This window comes from Balaenoptera ricei, chromosome 14 (genome assembly GCF_028023285.1).
Source record: "Balaenoptera ricei isolate mBalRic1 chromosome 14, mBalRic1.hap2, whole genome shotgun sequence".
Taxonomy (NCBI): domain Eukaryota; kingdom Metazoa; phylum Chordata; class Mammalia; order Artiodactyla; family Balaenopteridae; genus Balaenoptera; species Balaenoptera ricei.
The window spans coordinates 1,272,683-1,291,103 of NC_082652.1; the positions used below are offsets into that span (position 1 = coordinate 1,272,683).

General features: G+C 46.1%; 1 protein-coding gene across 5 annotated transcripts in view; it reads right to left on the minus strand.

The window, feature by feature from the left end:
- SFSWAP (splicing factor SWAP) overlaps positions 1 to 18,141 on the minus strand; it is an 89,520-nt gene extending 71,379 nt beyond the window's left edge. For 4 of the 5 annotated variants that reach the window (XR_009497381.1, XM_059895575.1, XM_059895574.1 and 1 more), the window contains exons 1-7: positions 17,791 to 18,141; positions 15,075 to 15,244; positions 14,362 to 14,493; positions 8,737 to 8,822; positions 2,763 to 2,988; positions 1,703 to 1,815; positions 617 to 752 (exon numbers count right to left, since the gene is read on the minus strand). Coding sequence is in view for 4 of the 5 variants with exons in the window: in XM_059895575.1 (XP_059751558.1) it covers positions 617 to 752; positions 1,703 to 1,815; positions 2,763 to 2,988; positions 8,737 to 8,822; positions 14,362 to 14,493; positions 15,075 to 15,244; positions 17,791 to 18,008 (1,081 nt within the window). In the remaining variant the exon portion in view is untranslated. Of the gene's footprint in view, positions 1 to 616; positions 753 to 1,702; positions 1,816 to 2,762; positions 2,989 to 8,736; positions 8,823 to 14,361; positions 14,494 to 15,074; positions 15,245 to 17,790 lie in introns of those variants that run through there. The other variant, XM_059895576.1, reaches the window with a different exon arrangement.
- Between the last annotated feature and the right edge of the window lie 280 nt (positions 18,142 to 18,421).

Consider the following 18,421-nt stretch of genomic DNA (forward strand, 5'->3'; position numbering starts at 1 on the left):
GTGGCTTTGCTAAAGGTTCTTCTCATTCAGTATTTAACCTCTGAATAAAATAATTTTAAAAAGACCTGATAATGAGACCAAGGTTAAATACTTTCAAATGATTTCTTGAATAGAACTTCAAGATTTACCTTCTATTAATAATCTTTAAGTAATTAAAAAGAGAAAAGCGTGGCAATCAGCAAGAACAAGTAGGAACTGTAGCCAATCCCGAGGCGCACAGAAGACCCCTGTGTCTTTTAGGAAAGCAACCATGGCAAACAGTAGTACAACACATGTCCGCCAATGTCCACTTTCCCCGTTCTTCTTAACAGAACTCTGATTTCGTTCAGGGCAGTGATGTATCCAACTGAAAGCCCATTTCCCAGCCTGTGCTGCAGGATGGGAAGACCATGTGAAACTGCTTTCTGCTCTTGCCCTTCCTCTTCATCCTTTCTGGAATGCAGGGCTGATGCTGGTGATAGGGCAGCCATCTTGCCAACGTGAAGTGACAGGCAAAAGGATGAGGCCACATGCTAAGGATGCTTAACATGAACGCTCCTCACGGCACCTCTACCGGACCTGCGTACCTGCCCCTGCACCTGCCCCCCTGCCCGGAGGCGCACAGTGAGGTACTCACAGTCAGTGGTGTACTCCACCTGGGAGGGCTGCACGGCCGTGCCATCTGCCGTGGGTGCAGTGGGGGCAGGACTGTCGGCCTGGGCTTTACGGACCAGTGCCGCAAGGGGGTGATCTGGGTCCACCACCTTCAAAGGCTGCAGAGAGAGAGGGTGCAAGGTCACACCACATCCTGCATTCTGAGTCACGCAGAACCCTTCTGTGGCAAGAAGGCTTTAGGACGGTGTCTACGCTTCAGAAAAACCTCAGCACACGCATGCACGCAGCACACACGCGTGCACCACGCCCACATACGTGGGCGGGCGCACAAAGGGAGGCCCTAACCGTGGCCGACGAGAGCTCTAGCTGGTTGTGAGTTCCAGAGGAACTGAATAAACAAATCACCTCAATCTTCCTAAAGACATGAAAGAAAAGAAGGAGGGATGACCAAGACTAGATTGCTGCTGAGAAAAGTGTGAGCCTCCAAATTCACTCAAAACCTCAAACTCTGTCCATCCTTAAAGCAATTTCTGATTTTTAATCACCAACAGCTTTTAAAGTCCAATCAACCAGCCACACTGCGTGACTGCTGAAATGATATGCTTAGGTCTGATGGACCCCTGTTTTTTCACATCACAAATGGCACAATGAGTGGTGTGGATTAACTCCTTATAATAAGAATGAAAAGAAAATTTTTCTTTAATTTATGTTTCTTGCTAACACATTATGTTATCCGTGACGGTAACAGATTATTTCAAGCGGCACATACCCTGGACACCTATGAAATCTAATCCTGTTTTAATAAAACCTGCATGAAAAAGTAATTTTCCACGTCTTAACCAACATTTTACTTATTCTAAATATCCCAAATAGTAAAACTATAATAAAATGAAAATAAATTGCTTGTGATTTTATAAAATGGGATATATAAGAAATAAAGGGAGCAAATCCTTTGCCACCAAGCCAAACAAAAAGGCGAGATATACGTCAATGCTAATAAAATAAAAAGCAGCTATTATACAAAGAAATGCCTGCTTAACAATTTTCCAGAGTTAAATGAGCAGTTTTGTTATGGCATAAAGCTACAGCTCAGTAACGAGACGAGAACCTTCATGAGCTCCTCCAGGCGGCTGCACTTCTTGGAAGCGAAGAGGGACGGGTGCAGGTAACTCCCGCCCTCTTCGTCATCGTCATCTTCATTGTCAGAGCTCACCCCCGACTCTGAAAGCAAAACACAGGTCAAGACGTCAAGGTACAAATAAATTACGTAAGACCTCAGACACACACAAAGGCAGAACTATATGCAGCCATTTCTTGGTTATCTGTCCAAAAACCACCTTTGGAAAATATTCCCTATCTTGCTGCCACCCAAGTCATTCAGCAGAATGACATTTGCTTGTGATTTTATCAAGTGGGATTATAAGAAATAAAGGCAGCGAGAAAGGAGCACGACCTCGGCCCCGCTGGCACCTTCCCTCTGGCATTTACTAGTCCGGAGCCACTGAATATTTAAATTTTTTGGAAAAAAGGCAAAAATCTTACTGATTTATGAAGGTAAAATAACAGCAACAGATTTTTTACAAAACTACAGCAAACAAACAAACATGGAGAAGATGAGGTCCGTAGTAAGATGTATGCAACTGATTTTGAAAATCGTGTTTCAGCTGAAAGAAAAATTCAATGGCAGACATATGTACTGTTGTCTCGGAATGTTATTCAAAATACTTAATTGGTCTTTGTAGTAAGAACTCCAAATTTAGACACTTATAAAAACAACAGCTTAAGGTAGAGTAAAAAAAAGAGAGTAAGATTAGCCACTTCATCCTGTGGACTTGTGTAATTCAGCCTCAGGCCCTAACGCGGGGTGCGCGCTAGAACCATCCACGGAGCGCGAGGCTCGCTGTTCTGTCTGTGACACGTTCAACAGCCAGAGGGAGGGGAAACGTTTCCAACCTAGATGGTTATGCTCTGATGGCATCAACATTTAACTCTATGTCACCCATCTATGAAAACAGTAATTAAGAATCTAATATATGTTCAGACTTATTGCACAGCAGGTTTAATCCTCGTGCCTTAGTGGCAGGATTTCACAAACGTCCAGGAAGTCCTACAGCGCAGATCTCAACCCCTCCCCCAGCCCAACACAGGACAGAAACAGTTTCACATACTCTTTTTCTCTTCACTTTTGTTCTCTGCCAGGACCGTATACCGTCCTTCTTTCATAGCTTTCTGGATGAATTTGTAGTAGGGGTTGAGGTAGTGATCAAAGCGTAGAAAGTCGAATTGAGAGTTTCGGGCCTGTTTGGCCTTCAGCATTATTTCAAACTGTGCACCCTGTTTGCACACGAAGTTGGCTGTGCGCTCAATAATGGCATGCATTTTGGCTGTTGGTGGCTACGAGAGAACACACGCATTCACGTTATCAGTCTGTCCTCTTTTCCACTGAGCGTGTGACTTAAAACATAGGAATAACCCTGGTTTTACTAGTGACTAGAGACGTTTCAGTGGGAAGAGCCCAGTTTGAACAGACTGTGGCACTGGCCCCATTACACGACACTCAGTCAGTTTCTGAATTTTGCAGTATTTTGTGGGGAGAAAACTCACCTGCCGAGGCAGGCCATTCTAGCTTTGTACTGAACCCACAGGAGGCAAGCTTTTCCGCACCAATCAATGTGTTTCCGTATATTGGGGGCCCTTAACCAGGGTTCCGTGATAGGGTTCAGGGGGTTGTGAATCAATCCTCTGGGGAGTTGTATGCAAATTTTGCACATACACATGTAATTTTCTAGGGAGAGGGGTGCATGTTTCAATAAGTTTCTCAAGGATCTAAGAATCATTTCTCTTCCCTTTTTCTTAGCAGGGACTAGTGTTGAGAGCTTGGAAAACACTCCTTTTGTACACCCAAGGAAAGCCGCAGGCTCACGCCCAGCCTTTCCTTCTGCACCTGAGCTCTCCGCATCCCGTTCCTCCTTCCTACTCCCTGTAAGACTGCCCCGTGGCGCCCGTTCATCAACGCTCCCACTTAAAAGTACAGAGCTCCAGGGACTTCCTTGGTGGCGCAGTGGTTAAGAATCCACCTGCCAATGCAGGGGACACAGGTTTGATCCCCGGTCCGGGGAAGATCCCACGTGCCGCGGAGCAACTGAGCCCGTGCGCCACAACTACTGAGCCTGTGCTCTAGAGCCCACGAGCCACAACTACTGAGCACGTGCGCCACAACTACTGAAGCCCGCAGGCCTAGAGCCCGTGCTCCACAACAAGAGAAGCCACTGCAATGAGAAGCGCGCATATCGCAATGAAGAGTAGCCCCGGCTCGCCACAACTAGGGAAAGCCTGCGTGCAGGAACGAAGACCCAACGCAGCCAAAAAAAAAGTACAGAGCTCCAAACTGAGGCCCAGCCACCTGTGGTCTGGCCAGAACAGAGACGGTGTCACCCACGTTTACTGGGCGAGTCGCCTTGGAGCACGTTCACTACCTGGAGCCAGAGCCCACCTCTCTCCTGCACGTGCTGCGAAGTTACCTCCGCCCCATCGTGAGCTGAGCAATTCCTACCCACACATGGAGCCCCTCGGACCAGAAGCTGGAAGCCACACATCTGAAATACTTTTAATATTAATGAAGAGATTAACACTAGAAAATTACATGCAAATAAAGTGGGAAATTATTCTAATAATGGGCGGTTAAGAATACAAGATGCTTACTGTAATTTCAGGGCTGAATCCTTCACAAAATACAAACGCCTTTAATTCTCAAATGTAATTCCTGAACTAATGATGTCCTTCACACTTAAACTGGATAAATGTCTATGATTAAAGTTATTTACTGATCCCAAAATACACTAGAGTCCACGTTAAAGGCCCACTGTTGCACCGAAGTGCGGATCCTGACGCACATTTTCAGTAGCTTTGGCTCAACAGGAAGATTAATTTTTGCATTAGTGTATTCCGTATATATGACAATTATTAATGATCACTTCAGAATGATGATCCTTAAAGGAAAATACAACCCCTCCCGCCCCCCAAGTAGAGATGTTCTCTATTGACCAAACTGTTGGTCTAAAATTTCTTAAAAGCAGGCCCTCTTATGATATCATATTATGGCTACAGCAGTTACAAAGCAACGTATGGGTAATTTTACAAAGCGACAACGATTATAGAAAAACAAAGCACCTTATGAGCATCCTTCAAGATCTGCTACTGAAGCAAGTGGATATAAGATAAACACTTGGTTTGGAGAAAGTCATTCTCTGCTCTCCTTATCATGTAGGTTTTAGAAAAATCTTCTTCTATTTAAGAATATGATTATTCCTACCATAAGATGGGATTTTAAGGATGTAGCCAACATATAAATATTTATGTGTTACAAAGACTGACTGGTCCAGGGGAAAATGCTTTTCTAATTTATGGAAGCCTTTAAAGAAAGCAACTGAGCCCAAGAAGGGGGACTAACACCTCCCAGCATCTCCAAAATTAACGTGGCTCTAGAAACTCCAGAGTAGGCATCGGGAAATGGGACAACAGTATGTGAGGTCAGAAAACCTGCACCGATTTTCCAAAGAGCTTTGGAAAATGTTGGAGCTCCGATCCCTGGAGCAGGGTGGGGCTGGGGGACAGGCTGGGTGGCAGGTGGGGTGAATAAGCGAGGAGCCCCAGGCGCAGCTGGGCTGGCCCTCTCTCCTCCTCTGTGATCAGAGCCCCAAATAATATCAGACTGAGGCACGAACTCAACTGTCAAAACAAAACTATGGAAGTAACAGCAGGAAGTATAGGAAAATATTTAAAAATTGTCAGGGGTGGAAAGGTCTTCTAAGACAAGATTCAAAATCCTGAAGCCAGAAACGAATATGGTGACATATATGGTGACATATATGACTTCACAAATACCTTTAAATTCTGCATGGAAAGAGGAACAAACAGGTAAAAGACAAAATGCCAGGAGAACAAAAGTGCACGAAACTTACTGGACCAGGGCTTAGCACTCATCATACGTGAAAAGTCCTCACAAACCCCCAAGAAAAGGCAGGACTCCACAGGAACACAGGGGTAAATCATGCTTCTTTTTTCTCCCCATCCCCATCCCATGGCAACACAGCACCTGAACTTATGGTGAGACTAACGCTCTAATCAGAACAACGTTCAGTAAGGCGTAACCGCAGTGGCTCCGAGCTCTGAGTGGCTCTGGGCTGGAAGTGCAGGCCTGACCCTTACAGGATGACCTGGGGCAGCTGCTCTCGACAGCTCTGCCCCGTGTCCCCGTCAGAGGTACTGGTGTTGTGAGGACGGAAGATCCGAGCAAACACAGTGCCTGGCACACAGCACATGCTAAATGAATATTCATTATCTGGTGTTGTTATTAACCTACTGGTGTCACCGCGCAGGACCAGGACGAGAATTGTACGTTGTATCCTTCCCCCCTTTTCCTTCTGTCCATAAAATATGTTAAACAAGCACATTTCCCTTGTAAATACACTCAAACGGGTGTGCCGAGCAGCAGCACTTCTGGTCCCCTTGGCTGATCCGAGGGGAACGTGAGGTGGTACAGAACAGGTGGGGGGCTCACGAGACCTCGCGCGCCTCTGGACAGTGTTTGTGGAAACCTCGTTTGGGCTCAGAACTCGGATCTGCGGCGTCTCGGGTGGGTGAGAGACTGAGCTGAGACATGCCCTCCACCTTCCCCACAGTGCAAGACAAAACAACACAGCCAGAAAGGGACCTGGGCACGTGTAGAACTCAGGAGGTGACAAAGACAGCCTTCAAGTCCCTGGGAAAGGGACAGGTAACTGAAAACACAATGTCGGGACAAGTGATGCTGGGCTACATATTCCGGGAGAAAATAGGTCCTTACTTCCCAAGAAACATACAAGTGGACAAACAGAGTCACTACGAAAAGCTAAAATAAAGCTGTGAGGTCACCCGAGGAGCTGGAGTCGAGGGGCCCAGTGGGACCAGGCGGCCAGCCTCGAGCAGGCGCCAGCACGCGGCTTCCAGGGCGCTGCGACCTCTCACTGCTCCTGACCCTTCGCATGAAACCCCAGAGACCCTGCAGCCATGAGGTTCTAATCCAAAAGCCTAGCTGAAAACCTGAGAACCCTTCAAGCACCCGCTCTCTTTACCACCCCCGCCTCCGCCGCTGCCAGAGCAGCCCCTGCCCACCGAGGCAGCAAGCGTCACCTAAACACGAGCCGGCAGTTTCATGCTTGGTCACCAAGATGGAACGTACGACGCAGACACCTGTCTCCTAGACAGTCTCCCCACGAACGTGGACACGACAGTGTGTGATGTATACAGCGAATCCCTGCCCCGATTCACAGCAATTCTGAAGAATGACGTCCTGATGCCACCACACAGGAAAAGCGAGCTGTCCACAGGCGACCTGGTAAGCACTTACACATGGTTTCCACACAATCGCAGAGACTTCCTAGTCAGGGGACCGTTTTATGAGAACATCGGGGGACAGCAGACCACTATAGGCCAGGCTTGCTGTGCTCTCCACGGGGAGCAGGCGCTTTCGGTCCCGGCAGGCCACTGAACAGCCGAGTGATGCTGACTCCAGGAACATACAACCACTAAATACTTCAGGAGGAATTAAGGCAACAAAATCTACTACACCTCTATGTTTATGTTTGCATAAAAGCTTAAAAATGATCTTTCGTACCAAAACTTAATAAAAATCTATATAGTCAACCTTAAATAAAAGCTTTTAGCATTACATGTGGGTAAGAGAGCAACTGTTTTTAATGCGTCTCTCACGTAGAATAGCATATTCCAGAAAAAACAGAAATACAATACATAAAAATATATCAATACAAGTCTCAGGATATCAAATCCTCAGATAACATTTTCAGTGTTAACTGTAGCAAACTGATCAACGGTAGAAACGGGAATCAAACATAAAGAGTAATTCTACTTGGCAAAATCCAAAGAAATTTTTACCCACATTTGCAAGAAAAGAGAAAGAGAAGGAGAGGATTTATAAATGAGTAAGTGGAGGAAGGAATGGGTGGAGGCAGGAATTAAATTCTGTTATCTCCCATCGTCACATAAAACCGAAGGGCAAGAACCAGCCGATTCATGCTGCGCTAAATAAGGGAAGTATCACGTGCTAGTGTGGGGATCCAAGAGGCTCCTTCTATGAGGAGTTTTCAGCATCCACTGTTTATTCCATGATGCTGCAGCAGGACACAATGAAGGAGCTGGAATACCCACGTCCATGGTGCTTGCAATCCAGTTAGGAAGATGCCAAAGGAAAGCCTTTACTCTGAGCACGAATATCCCTTTTCCAAGTATGTACACGCAACACAAATATTTTAAACATCCCTGATGAACATGTAAGAATCCCACAAAGCACAGCGACTCATGATGGCACAACAGCTAAGACCATGGGTTACAGGTCCTGCCTGGCACGCGCGACCCAACTTCTTCACTTTTCTTCACGTGTGAAAGGGGACCAGGAAGCTACCTTACAGGGTTACTAGCATTAAACAACACTTAGAAAACCCTCAATGGGGCCTGTTACAATGTAACCTTGACTGGACGTAGCTGAAATAGCAAAGCGAGATCAATGGGAACTAGAGACCCAGCTGCAGAGCACTTAGGCCAAGAGGATGCCACCCAGGTGTCCCTCCCGAGGGCAGGGGCCGCCTAGAGATGCCACAGGGCCCTAGTCATAACGGAGAGGAGAACCGGGTGGAAGGGTGCCAAGAGAATGTTACGGTAAAGGTCCCTACCTTGAGTGCCCACAAAACCACGCTAGCAAAAGACAGGACACGGCAACTGCACTGAAGGCCACGCTGCCTCGGGCAGGAGGGTTTTGCATCTAAACACGGCTAGCAGTCCCCTCGCCAGTAATTCTGACTGGGTGTCCCGCTGGTAAAGTCTGGGGATTCAACCATACGGTCTCTGAGAGCGGGCCAGCTCCTCAGGCCCGATGCTCTGGTCTGGTGATTCTGCTGTAATTTCTCCCTTTTTCTTCAGGGGGAGAGGGGTGGTGTGTGATTTTTTCTCCATTAACTCACAAATGATTTTAAAGCATTACGCACCCAAACTAGAAAGCAGCTGTGATTACGGTGGGGTGCTCACACTAGTACCTCCCGATAAGTAGTAACAAAGGTTAACAGTATTGTGAATGAGAAAGACACCTACCAGCTCCACATCAGACGGCACGTTCAGTCCTAAAGGGGCAATGAAAGGCTCCTCGTTTTCCTCCAAATTTTCAGCCTCGTGTTTTTCTGTATAAAAAGAAGACGTAGAACTTCAGAACCATGACCTGCAGAGGAGGCACGTCCACCAGCTGTAAACCACTACGGGGCCGGGGGCGCGGGCATGACGGGCCCTTCCCGGTTCTGTTGCACACCACCCCTCCCAGAACACTTCCGGGCTCTGCTCGTTCCACCACGTGTGGGCAGAATCACTTTACCAAAGCCCCGAGGGGCTGGGGGTACAGACGCAGCGGCAGCGTGGACTCCCCGGCCGTGGGGAGGGTGCAGCGAGACAGGCACGTGAGCGTTTTCCACACAAGGCTCCGCGCTCGGCTCTCCTCCTTCCCAGCCCCTCTGATCTGCGAGGACCGCCCTTCAAACCGTCGCTGTGGGTCCCCCAGAGCGTCAGGCACAGGACACGGTGCTCAATTCCAAGACAACCGCTTTCACCACTGAACCGTAAAAACCCTGCACGTAACTGCCAAGACTTCTCCCCACAAGCAAACCACCTCTCTTTTCACAAATAATCAGATGTATTTCCAATTCTTCTTCTTCTTCTTTTTTTTAAAGGACGTATTTGTTACTTATTTATTTATTTATTTTTGGGGGCTGCATCGGGTCTTAGTTGCGGCACGCAGGATCTTTGTTGAGGCATGCGGGATCTTTCTTTGCGGCGAGCGGGCTTCTCTCTAGTTGCAGCGTGCAGGTTTTCTCTTCTCTAGTTGTGGCGTGCAAGCTCCAGGGCGTGTGGGCTCTGTAGCTGTGGCGCACGGGGTCCAGAGTGCGTGGGCTCTGTAGTTTGCAGCATGTGGGCTCTCTCGTTGTGGCACACAGGCTCAGTAGTTGTGGCACGGGGGCTTAGTTGCTCTGCGGCATGTGGGATCTTAGTTCCCCGACCAGGGATTGAACCCGCGCCCTGCATTGTAAGGCAATTCTTTACCACTGGACCACCAGGGAAGTCCCTCCATTTCTTCTTTAATGGTTCATTTAATAAACATTTGTCTACTGTATATTAGACAAGGCACTACACATTATAGACTTCTGAATTCTAAGGTACCTATATACAATTCAATCACTCAGATGATCAATTTAAAAGAATACAGTGAAATGTACAAAAAATAGTAGAAACCTTGTAAAAGCTAACAGTTTTAAGGATTTCAACATCTACTCAAGTTTTTCTTTCAAAAAAGATGACATGAAATAAACATTAAATCTTCATCAAAACAAACGTTTCCATCATACATAATAGAGTCTCTTGACGAGATGAACAATTTCAAAAGTCTCCTATCAAACCTAATTCTCTGTGAAGCCAAAAGGGAATTTTAAACAGGCTTCACAGTACACAAAGACCTGGGGACTGTAGTCTGATGAGATACAGATTGATTGTAAGTTCCTATTAAGTGAGTATTTAATACTGTCCCACAAGCTCACGTAGCCTTACTCTCACCCAAGGACTAAAGACTTATTGTGGCCTGAAAGCTCCCTATAATCAACAATACGCCCGTTCAGCTCCAGTAACCAAATGACACACCGAACTGGTAGATATTAGAAAACACTGGTTTGCGACATGCCAAGTAACAGCTTAAAATCCCCAATTTCCTTTGGGAATGAAGCCAAAGGTGTCTGTATAAAAGTACAACTTTTACCGTATCTCCCTAAAATGACAAAGTGATGGAAACTAAGGAAATAGCCTTTCCTTAGTGCTAAGTTGTTCTCAAAAATAAAGCCACTGGGGGCTTCCCTGGTGGCGCAGTGGTTGAGAATCTGCCTGCCAATGCAGGGGACACGGGTTCGAGCCCTGGTCTGGGAAGAACCCACATGCCGCGGAGCAACTGGGCCCATGAGCCACAACTACTGAGCTTGCGCGTCTGGAGCCTGTGCTCCGCAACAAGAGAGGCCGCGATAGTGAGAGGCCCGTGCAGCGCGATGAAGAGTGGCCCCCGCTTGCCGCAACTAGAGAAAGCCCTCGCACAGAAACGAAGACCCAACACAGCCAAAAATAAATAAATAAATAATAAATAAATAAATAAAAATGTTAAAAAAAAAAAAAAGCCACTGGAATCAAAAGCGCTGTTTGCAACAGGTGGGCTACACAGCGTTGCGCTATTCTTATACATACCTCTCTTGACGGAAAAATGGCTTTAGCAGCACAAAATAAAAACCAACCACTGCAATACTAACTCAGATTCAGATAAATTTAAATAACTTTTTCTTGTTTAAAAACATGGATATGTAATAATGATGAAAAACTGAAAATCTAAAGGATGGAACTGGCATGAAAACAGTAAGCTGCAAAAAGGGGAGAGAAGTTAAATTACACAGAAATAAAGGTGCCATCAAATGCTTCTGTTTAATATCACAAGGTTTTAAAGTGCTAAAGACGCCCAGACAACGCAGTCATCCCTCAGTATCCGCAGGGGAAACCAAAATCTGTGGATGCTTAAGTCCCACAGTTGGCCCTCTCTGTACCTGCGGTTCCACATCTGTGGATTCAACCAACAGTGCAGTACTGTTTTATTGAAAAAAAAAAAAATCTGAGAATGAGTAGACCTGCACAGTTCACACCTGTGCTGTTCAAGGGTCAACTGCATAGTAATTCTGGAAATCAAGGAATATTTAGACATGTTGGTGACTCAGGAAAACAAACAAAAATTTAAATTTTCAAATTTTAAGATAACGCAGCAGTAAAGTAAAATTTGGTTGTTAGTGGTATTGGGTACCAAATACCCAATATTTTGAATTCCATTTAAAAAGTGTGTGTGTGTATAGGTACACATACACATATGTAGGTGTTTGTGTGCATGTGTACATGTTATTTATAGATGTGGCATTTTATTTATATTAGTGTAAATTAAACATGAAGAGTCAAGCTGTAAGGTTTACATGTGCCCATTAATGGAATGGGCCCGTTCCATTAAAAAGTTAATCAGCATACAAAGCAAAGTTCTGCGGATGTGATTACAGAAAGAAACAACATTTTAAATACAGAGAACTTTACGTTAAAGAGAAAACACACTAAAACTTGGAAGAGAAACCAACTCACATGGAAGTTCTTAAAATTCAATAATCATAACAAAGCTCAACATCAGTTAGCCCAATAACTACACCAAGACAAGTGCCCATCATCTAGAACAGGGGCTGGCAACCTCTTTCTGTAAAATGCCAGACAGTAAATATCTCTGGCTCTTCGGGCCACGTGGTCTCTGTCTCATCTACTCAACTCTGCCATTGAAGTGCAAAAGCCGCACAGACAAAACATGAACAAATGAGCACAGCTGTTCCAATAAAACCTCACAGAAACGTGCCAGCTGGGCCTCGGTCATAGTTTGCTGATCCCTAATCTGAAATGTTAAGGAATGATTATTATACATGTTTCCAAAGATAGTCGATGGACCTTGCAAAAGACATCTGGGCTCTATAAATCTCAATTCTTCACTTGTGAAATGGTGACAGTATGCATTCCTTCCTTCTGATTAAACACTAGATATTTAAAGCAGACATAACGTATATGGTTCAGACACAACAACAAAACAGGTACTATTCAGAATCCCAAAGTGGATGAATTATTTTGGATAAAGGAATGAGTGTATACTTCTTAAACCTGCAAGAACATGTCTACCGCACCCTAACTTCTGAGGTATGGTCAGATCCAAAAGTCAACGGAAAAAGGTGTTTAATACCTTAACCACGCTTTAACTCAACATGGTTAAAATTACGCCTGGAAAAGCTCGTTAGAAGCTCACAGGACAGAGCTGTGTCCATCAAGCAATGAGCAGAGGGAAAGGAAGGGCGACAAGGTGAGTGTCTGTACTGCTCTCCCAGGATCACGCCCCCGCCAAGGGGTCGGGAGAGCCCCAGTGCAGCTGCACCGCGCAGGGCAGACAGCAGCTTAACATTAAACTGCTATAATTACTTCATACTTGTCAGGAGGTTTGTTACTTAAGGAGAAAACAATCGAGTCCCGCATCACAGGTTCAGTTAGCTCTAAAGTTAAATCCCTCTATGATGAGATTCCTGTTCATTGTTCTGAACATTTGGATAGGTTTCTGAAGTTCTCCTTCTCTTTAAACAGAATACCACGAATAGAGTGACCCATCCTTAATGTATCCACCCTTAATAATTATCATTACTGATAACTCATGACTGATCAGAACGCAGGGCTGTAATAAAGGTGCTCTCAGGTCTTACCAAAGTGACTATGGACATTTGTTCCTGAACTGCATGGGTCTGGATTTTTTAGTAGCACTATTTTTTTTTTTTTAAGACACCAATTGTACTTGAACATTTGTTACTTTTTTTTAAAAATTAATTAATTAATTTATTTTTGACTGTGATGCGTCTTTGTTTCTGTGCGAGGGCTTTCTCTAGTTGTGGCATGTGGGGGCCACTCTTCATCGCGGTGCACGGGCCTCTCACTATCGCGGCCTCTCTTGTTGCGGAGCACAGGCTCCAGACGCGCAGGCTCAGTAGTTGTGGCTCACGGGCCTAGTTGCTCCGCGGCATGTGGGATCTTCCCAGACCAGGGCTCGAACCCGTGTCCCCTGCATTAGCAGGCAGATTCTCAACCACTGCGCCACCAGGGAAGCCCCCCCCCTTTTTTTTTTTTTTTTTAAATTAATAGCTATTCTATTTATTTATTTATTTATTTATTTATTTATTTATTTATTTATTTATTTATTTTTAGCTGTGTTGGGTCTTCGTTTCGTGCGAGGGCTTTCTCTAGTTGCGGCAAGCGGGGACCACTCTTCATCGTGGTGCGGGGGCCACTCTTCATCGCGGTGCGCGGGCCTCTCACTATCGCGGCCCCTCCCGTTGCGGGGCACAGGCTCCAGACGCGCAGGCTCAGCAGTTGTGGCTCACGGGCCCAGTTGCTCCGCGGCATGTGGGATCTTCCCAGACCAGGGCTCGAACCCGTGTTCCCTGCATTAGCAGGCAGATTCTCAACCACTGCGCCACCAGGGAAGCCCCCTATTTTTTTTTTTTTAAATAAATATTCCGAGTTAATCCAGAAAGGCATAAATTTAAGATCATTAATTCTATGTAAACATTATTTTAAAACACCATGGTAAGTCTATGTCCTAGGGCCTACTGAGCCTAACCAGGACATACTGTGCTGTTTTCTGTTTGGTAATAACTGACTCCACAGGTGTCCTTCCGCTGGACATCTGCCATTATTTCAGTCGTGGAGGGGATATGAAGAAGCAGGTTAGCAGGAGGGTGGTTAATGCCTGTCCTTTCAATGCCCCAAGAACAAGTCACTGCGGATTTCAACACATATATTGTCTATCAAGAAACAAAGATCCAGGGTGAGTAACTTCCTATTCCCTGAATCCAAAAGAAATGAAGGAAAGGCACCCAGATCCCAGACAGATAACTAAAGTCTGAATTCACTCTCCATCTCCATTAACAATTCATTTTCTGGTCTTTAGCTTTGTTTTACCCTAATACCAGTAATGTTCCCTGTCTGTCCCAGTGATGCTGTAATCGCTTAGTGCCCGTGTCGTGTTTGGGAGACTCTACGGCTACACGTAGTACCTGCCCAACGCCATCACCCTGGGCAGCCCCCCACCTCTCTGTTTAGAAGGCTCCTCTTCCTCTGTTGGCTCGGACGGGTCATAGTAATCACTGCCGTAAGTGAATCCCACTGCATTATAGCTCCCATCCTCCGCTAGCGCTTCACTCAACCGCTTGTATTCTTCCTCTTGAATAAAAATAAGAATGATGTTAACAAAAATAGAAATTTACTGAGAAAAATTTTATATATTTCTAAAGTTGTAGCTATCAGTAAAGCATACAGCACACTTTCTCCAACCTCTTTTTGAGGCAAAAACGTTTCTAAAAATTCACACTTCATATCTATCAATATGTACTTTTGCCAGTACATGTTTACCACAGACAGCAGAATACATGTCTTTTGTGGAAAATTTCTTCCTGCTGAGAAATTTGGGGATTAAGAACTGTATTAAAGATTGTTAAGGCAAAGACAAGAACATCAATTTTAATTTATACGATACTGTTAAAGAAGAACAGTTAAAGAGTTTGGTTTTTGTTTTTTCAAATCCCAGTCTGCCCTCAAAAGCTGGGAAAATTCTTTGTGGCTCTACATATAAACTATCCTGAGGTCCTCTCAGAACGCAAAGACTCCTGTTTTTCCAATCCACTGGGTACTGTCAAGATAATATCAGAAAGAGTGAGTATAAAAAAATGAATGGGAGTAAATTTTTAAATACTTAAAAAATTTTAAAGAGTTTGTTGCTTAAATAAGTTTTTCTTGAGCAGTACCTTGCCTTGCCTCTTCCTCAAGCAAGTCCGTATGCAAGGCTAAATACCTCTCTTCATCACACAGGGCCTCTATTCGTGCCTCCTCTTCAGAGAGCTGGTAATCTCTGTTCCACGTGGAATACTCAGCATCACACTCAGAAAGGTCATGCAGGTGACCGCGCCCATCATATCTGTAATATGAACATGCTGGTCAACGGAAGGAAATTAACGTCTGGGTTGGTTTGCGTGGGACGTTTTATACATATACTTACCGATTAAGATAAAGAAATAAAAATAGGAAAACAAACATACAAACTCTTCTCAGATTTATATTTAATTTTGCTAGTCATAGCTCACCTGCTTTTAAGCTCAAGTTATCTTAACAAAGTCTAAACTCCTTTCTACAATATGATAAAACTTATAATTAAAGGTAAACAATCCTTTAATAGCTTAAAATGGTATCCACTTCAGTGGCAGTTCTTACCGTGTATGGTTTGGTTAACCATTCAATGCCATGTGCAAAAAAAAAAATAAAAAATAAAAAAAAATTTTTTTCTGAGAAGTCAAGTATCATCGCTTACATTCACACACACCGAGTACATAAATACCTATCCGCAAGGACCAAACGGTCGCAATTTCCTCGCTGCCTTCCGCTAGTCCCGAACGCTCAGCAGAGATCTTCACCAAAGAAACTTGCGTCCATTGGAGGTAAAATCTTGGCTAGGCTCGCCCCCTAGCCACTTGGCTGAGGAAATAAGTGCTGGGTTATGTGATAGAGAGACACACATACATAGGAACAGCGACATATACGTGCAGTTTAAGGAGGTTCACTAGAAACAGAGCAAAACTATTAGAAGATGCAGTATAATTATCTTCTTCCAGACTTTATGCCCCCAAGATATAACATACACGAAGACACATCCATGTGTACTTGCATGGACCAATAGATACTTTAGCCAAATTAAGAATAAGAAGAGCACTTTCTGCCATGCTTTTAACACAGAAGACTCCATGAAGATGCTGTCACTGTGCACCTCTCAGATAACGAGTGAATTAGTAAATTTCACTTAAAACACTCAGATTTAGGGTTGCAAAAACAAACGGAGAGAGACCAACAAAAGTCTGCTTAATTTTTTAATGCTGACTTTTGTAATGAGGACCAGAAAATACTACAGGTAAAAAAAGACATTTACAAGAAAAAAAGGCCAAAAATTTCAGGGTAGCCAAGTTATTGCGTTTTATTAAATTTCAAACTTATGTTTACTATGCTGTAAACCTCCTTAACTTACAAATGTAGATCATTATTTTAAAATATTACACATGTACATGTGCAGTGTTTGCTCCCCACTGGTTTTGGAAGACCTAACTCACATCATATACAGAATGATATGGAAAACTGTATACAAAGCTCAGATTTCCTCGCTTACCAAACTTTAATAATAAATACCGCAAGTAACACTTTGGAAGAGGAAGCTGCCTGACAGCTCAGGCAGCATGATTCAATAGGAACCACGGTTTAAAGGCACAGCATGCTTGAGCAGAGCATGGGGGCCCTCAGGTCCAGACCTGAGCTGGCCAATCTCCGTCCATGAGTCCTTCTTGTCTAGATCTAACTCCAAATGGAAACGTCGGGGATGGAAAAAGGCGTCTGGTCATTAATGTGTCCATTCTGGCCAGCTCAGGGGCTATCCCTACAGTCATGGTCCAGGGCTCTGCAGAATCCAGTTTTAATTGTCTCAAACGATGGGCTTCCTTCACTCCGAGACTATTCCACAGTCTAACGGTTGGTCACGGTTACTTTTCAGTCCGGGCCCCAGAAGCAGAGTTGCCAAATTGGCAAAAACCAAACCGACTAACAAAAATCCCAAGGAGGAGAAGAGGGACGGAAAACATGGGAGGGGAAGAGAGCAAACAACCTACATCACGTAAGGCCATCCTTTTCAAATCAAACATCTTTAGAAATCCAATCCCGGGACCCCTCTGCCCAAAGTGACTAAACACCCTCCAGGGTGATTACCTAAAGCACCTTTGATTTGAAAAGAACACATCTGTATCCCAGCTCCACCCTTCAGTTTTAAGAGACAGTGAAACCAGCCCTAAGAACGCTACCTCTAAGAGCAAGACCAGTGTCTGCACGAAGTCAACTGGCCTCCAACTGATTGGCAACTTCACCCTCGGCCTGAATCTGTCAAACTCATGGGATTAACACAGGATGGGGGAGGAGTCGGGGGGAGTCAAATGTCAAGCCGGCAAAATACGCGCGCTCCACAGAGAGCGCTGGGAGTACGACAGGTTCAAAGCCGACTCATGGGACCCAAGAGGTACCTAATTGCGGCATCAAGCTTGAGGCGTTTCGGGCTGCCCTCCCACCCACACCGAGCTATGGGAGCGCGGAGGGCCCCAGAGCGCCAGTCAGGAGAGGCCCAGGGCCCGGGCAACTTCCACTGCCCGGAGTGGCAACTGCAACCCAGCGACAAGAGTGAGAGGTCGCGAGGGGCTGCGGGGGCAGAGACAATCCCCCCGGCGACACGCAGCTCCAGCCAGGGCCTTAGGGCCGGTTTCACCGTCCCCCTCCCCCCCGAAAACCAGGGGGATGTGGGGACCGGGGAGTGGGTGCCCTCCCGGATCCCTGATGGCTCCAGAAAACCCCTTTCCAGTCCTGGCCATCAAGTCAACATCAGACGAAATCAAGCGGGCGAGGGAAGGGGAGGAGCGGCGGGTGGGGGGAGGAACCGACCTGTCGATGAGGATCTTGTGGTCCCCCATCCAGGGGATGAGGTGCTGTCCCTGCTCCTGGGCCGAGGCCCGCTCGTCGTCTCGGAACAGCTTGCAGGCATAGCCGAAGACCAGCAGCTCCACTCGGTTCCCCCCGCCGCCGGCACCGCCCGGCCCGGCCTCCTCCTTCGCGCCGCTTTTCCTCTCGGTTTTGGCGCGGCCTCCGGTCGCGCCGTACATGACAGCGTCCCCGGCGTCCAGGCTGGTTCTCTGCTGCGCCGCGACGATGTCCCCGATGTCTCCGCCCGGCCTGCCCCCCAGTCAGACGCGCCGCATCCCGGCCCCAACCTCTACACCGCCGCCATAGCGGGCAACAAAATGGAGGAGGCACAACTTCCGGCGAGAGGCGGCCCTACTTCCGGCGAGCAGGCTCTGCAGATTCGCTACGCCCGGGGCAGTTTGAGCCGCTAGAAAAGATTTGGCTTTAGCCTTTCGCATTCGGAGGCCCCGCCACGTTAGGGGCTGCAGTTATCAGAGGAGAGCGTATTTTTCGTGTTGATTTTTCTCCGGCGGCCGTCCAGGGCAGTGGCGAAAGCGCAGCTTTGGATCGCGCGCTGCCCGCACCCTGGCCCTTCCCGGCTCTGGGCGGAAGG